Source organism: Mus pahari, chromosome 20, assembly GCF_900095145.1.
Source record: "Mus pahari chromosome 20, PAHARI_EIJ_v1.1, whole genome shotgun sequence".
Taxonomy (NCBI): domain Eukaryota; kingdom Metazoa; phylum Chordata; class Mammalia; order Rodentia; family Muridae; genus Mus; species Mus pahari.
Window position 1 is genome coordinate 30,152,306 of NC_034609.1, and position 3,005 is coordinate 30,155,310.

The window sequence follows — 3,005 nt, forward strand, 5'->3', positions numbered from 1 at the left end:
AGGAGGAGGAGGAGGAGGAGAGAAGTAGAGGCTGGCCATGAGCATGTGGAGAGAGAGGAAAGGGAGTGGGGGAAGGGGCAGGGCAGACAGAACAGGAGCAAGAAGGCAAGAGACCAAGAGAAGAAAAACTATAGTTTCTTCTTATTTGTCCTCTGCGTTTCTTTTCTCAGTGATGTGATAACACAACAGGCAAGCAGTTTAAGGAGAGGGTAGTTTGAGAACGCAGTCGGTGATGGCAGAAGTCATGACTGCTGCTGCTCACTTTGTACTACGGACAGGAAGCAGAAACACAAGGATGCTCCACAACTTTCTTCTTTAAAAAAGAATAAGCAAGCATGTTTTGATTATACTTAAATTTTTATTTTGTATGCTGGGGTAGGGGAGGTATGGGTCCCTAAGTGAGTATGTGGCGCTCCGAGGACAGATTGTAAGGAGTTAGTTCCTGGGACCTGTTCAGATTGTCTCCCTCTGGAGCAACCACTGTTGCTTGCTCAGCCAATCACTGGCTTCCTTTTTCCTTTTGATTCAGTCCTGGACCCCGACTTATGGAGTTGTGCCACCCACAGCAAGGGTGACTCTTCCACCTCAAGTAACTCACAGATGTGCCCAGAGGTTTATTCCTGCAGTGACTCTGAATCTCATGCAGCTGATGATCAAGATTAGCCAGCTCACCTCCCACACCCGGCCTCCTGATCCCTCTCTGGACTCTTACTGACCCCCTTTTTCCCCCAGATAAAACCCCTTCTGCTGTCCTGACATGTATATTTTATAACCCTCTCATTCCTCTCTTCTGCCTTTTAGACTTCTTGTCTTAGTTAGGTAGGGTTTCTATTGCTATGACCAAAAGCAACTTTGAGGAGAAAAGGAGTTATTTGGCTTGCATATCCATCCTAAGTTACAGTCCATTTGGGGAAGTCAAAGCAGAACCATGAAGGCAGGAACTGATGCAAAAGCTGTGGAGTCGTATTATTTCCTTGTTTGCTCCCCTTGGCTTGCTCCCAGCATCCAGGACCACCTGCCCAGGAGCAGCCCCACCCACAATGGGCTGGGCCCACCCACATCAGTTCTTAATCAAGAAAATGCCCTCCAGCTTTGCCTACAGGCCAATCTGATGATGGACATTTTCTCAGTTGAGGTTTCTCTTTCCAGACGACAGAAACTAGCTGAGATCCCTGGCAAGTGCTTGTCTGTGAAGTGTTTAAAATATCTACTTATCCTCATGGCTGCTAATCTGCATGAAGTCTCCCTCATCCCATATGCAATCCTAGCATCTGACAACCTAGTCATCTTCCCTTCAGCTCCCCCTCAGTAGGGTAGACACCAGCAGCATGACGTCAACACTGTCCGGTGAAGGACACGGCACGGTATGTGAGCAGGCACTCCTACCAGCCCTCCACAGCAAGCAGGCAGAGCGTGGGCACATGCCGCTGCCCTTCCCTTGCGCCCATGTTAGGGCCTAAGTTTAACATGGCATCAGGGTGTCTTCTAGACACACCATACTGCATTTGGCATCCTGATAATTTCCAAATTTGGCAAAGAATGAGAGTAGTTTGTTAGCAGTATCCATCAAAGGGCTACAATTTGCAAGATACTTAAAAAGTAGAATAGACATAAAATTGCCTCTAATAATATCATGGTCTCCCTTGGAATTCCATATGCCGTGTTAGCTTAGGGGAACAGATCAGACTATCTGTATCTGGTTGCTTGTGTTGACAATTGGTCCTTGGGCTAGCACAGAAGTAGGCTGAGGATTATTCTTTTAAAAAAGTTTTATGAGTCAGGCATGGTGGCATCTGTGAGTTCATGGCCAGTCTGGTCTACAAAGAGAGTTTTAGGACAGCCAGGACTATACAGAGAAACACTGTCTCAAACCAACCCAACCCAACCAAACCAAACCCAAGTTTTATGTCTATTATTGTATGTGAGTATGATGTACATGTATGTGTGAGTGTGAGCGAGTGTGAGCACGTGTGTGTTGCAGTGTGCTTGGACAGGTCAGAGGATGAGTTATAGGTTTTTACTTTCTGGTTGTTCTCATATGTTGATTGCCATGACTAGTGAGTGCTTGATGACCCCGAGAAGTTTCCTCCCAGTCCTTCCCCTTTAAACTATTAAACTTGAAGCAAATACACCGTTTTCCTCCCACAGTTCTCTTAGGGGAAAAGCATGTGTCTCTCATAGGCAGCAGATAAGGGCTCTGCATCTTTCTTGCTCTTTGAGGATCGTCTTATTCTGTTTTGTACTTCCAGATATTCCTGGAGAACTTGGAGCATGAAGACTCCTTTGTGTATCTGTCTGCAATTCAGGGTAAGTTAACATGGACAAAGATGGTATTGTGTTCACTTGAGGGGTACAACCACAAAACACAACTGGCCATTTGTCCATCTTTCTGCTTTCTAAGTGGGTTGCTCTGAGTGATAATAGCATTCCTGGAAAGTTTCAGTGTCCCACAATAATGATGCTTCATATTTACTTTGTCATTGTATAGATGAAATCCTATTTCTTTCAGTTGAGAGAGGTAAAGAATGGTTCATACATGAACTCTTTTTTTTTTTTTTCTTTTTTTCATACATGAACTCTTATAACGTTAACTGGGGGCCAGTGAGGTAGCTCAGCAGATAAAGGCACAGGCCACTTAGCCTGAGTTTGATCCCCAGATCCACATAATGGAAGGGGAGGACTGATTCCTGCATGTTGTCCTCTGACCTCCACATATATGTGCATGTGCACAAACACACACACACACACACACAGACTCAACTATGCACATATGTATGCACAAAGAAAAAAGCTACAAACTTTTTTTGTATTTTCAAATGGTTTAATTTTTATGCTTTCTTTGTTTTATAATTTTTTGGTGGGTTGTTTTGTTTTTGTTTTGTGTGTGTGTGTGTGTGTGTGTGTTGTGCTGGGAAGTAAATCCAGGCCCTCACACAAGTAAACTAGTAAGCTATACCTCAACCTCAGCTTCAGGTATTTAATATTTCTTTTTTTGTTGTTGTTGG

General features: G+C 44.3%; 1 protein-coding gene across 1 annotated transcript in view; it reads left to right on the forward strand.

The window, feature by feature from the left end:
* Tango6 (transport and golgi organization 6 homolog) overlaps positions 1 to 3,005 on the forward strand; it is a 165,354-nt gene that overhangs the window by 66,268 nt on the left and 96,081 nt on the right. The window contains exon 14 of the mRNA XM_021220424.1: positions 2,250 to 2,307. Within this exon, the coding sequence (XP_021076083.1) occupies positions 2,250 to 2,307 (58 nt within the window). The remainder of the gene's footprint in view (positions 1 to 2,249; positions 2,308 to 3,005) is intronic.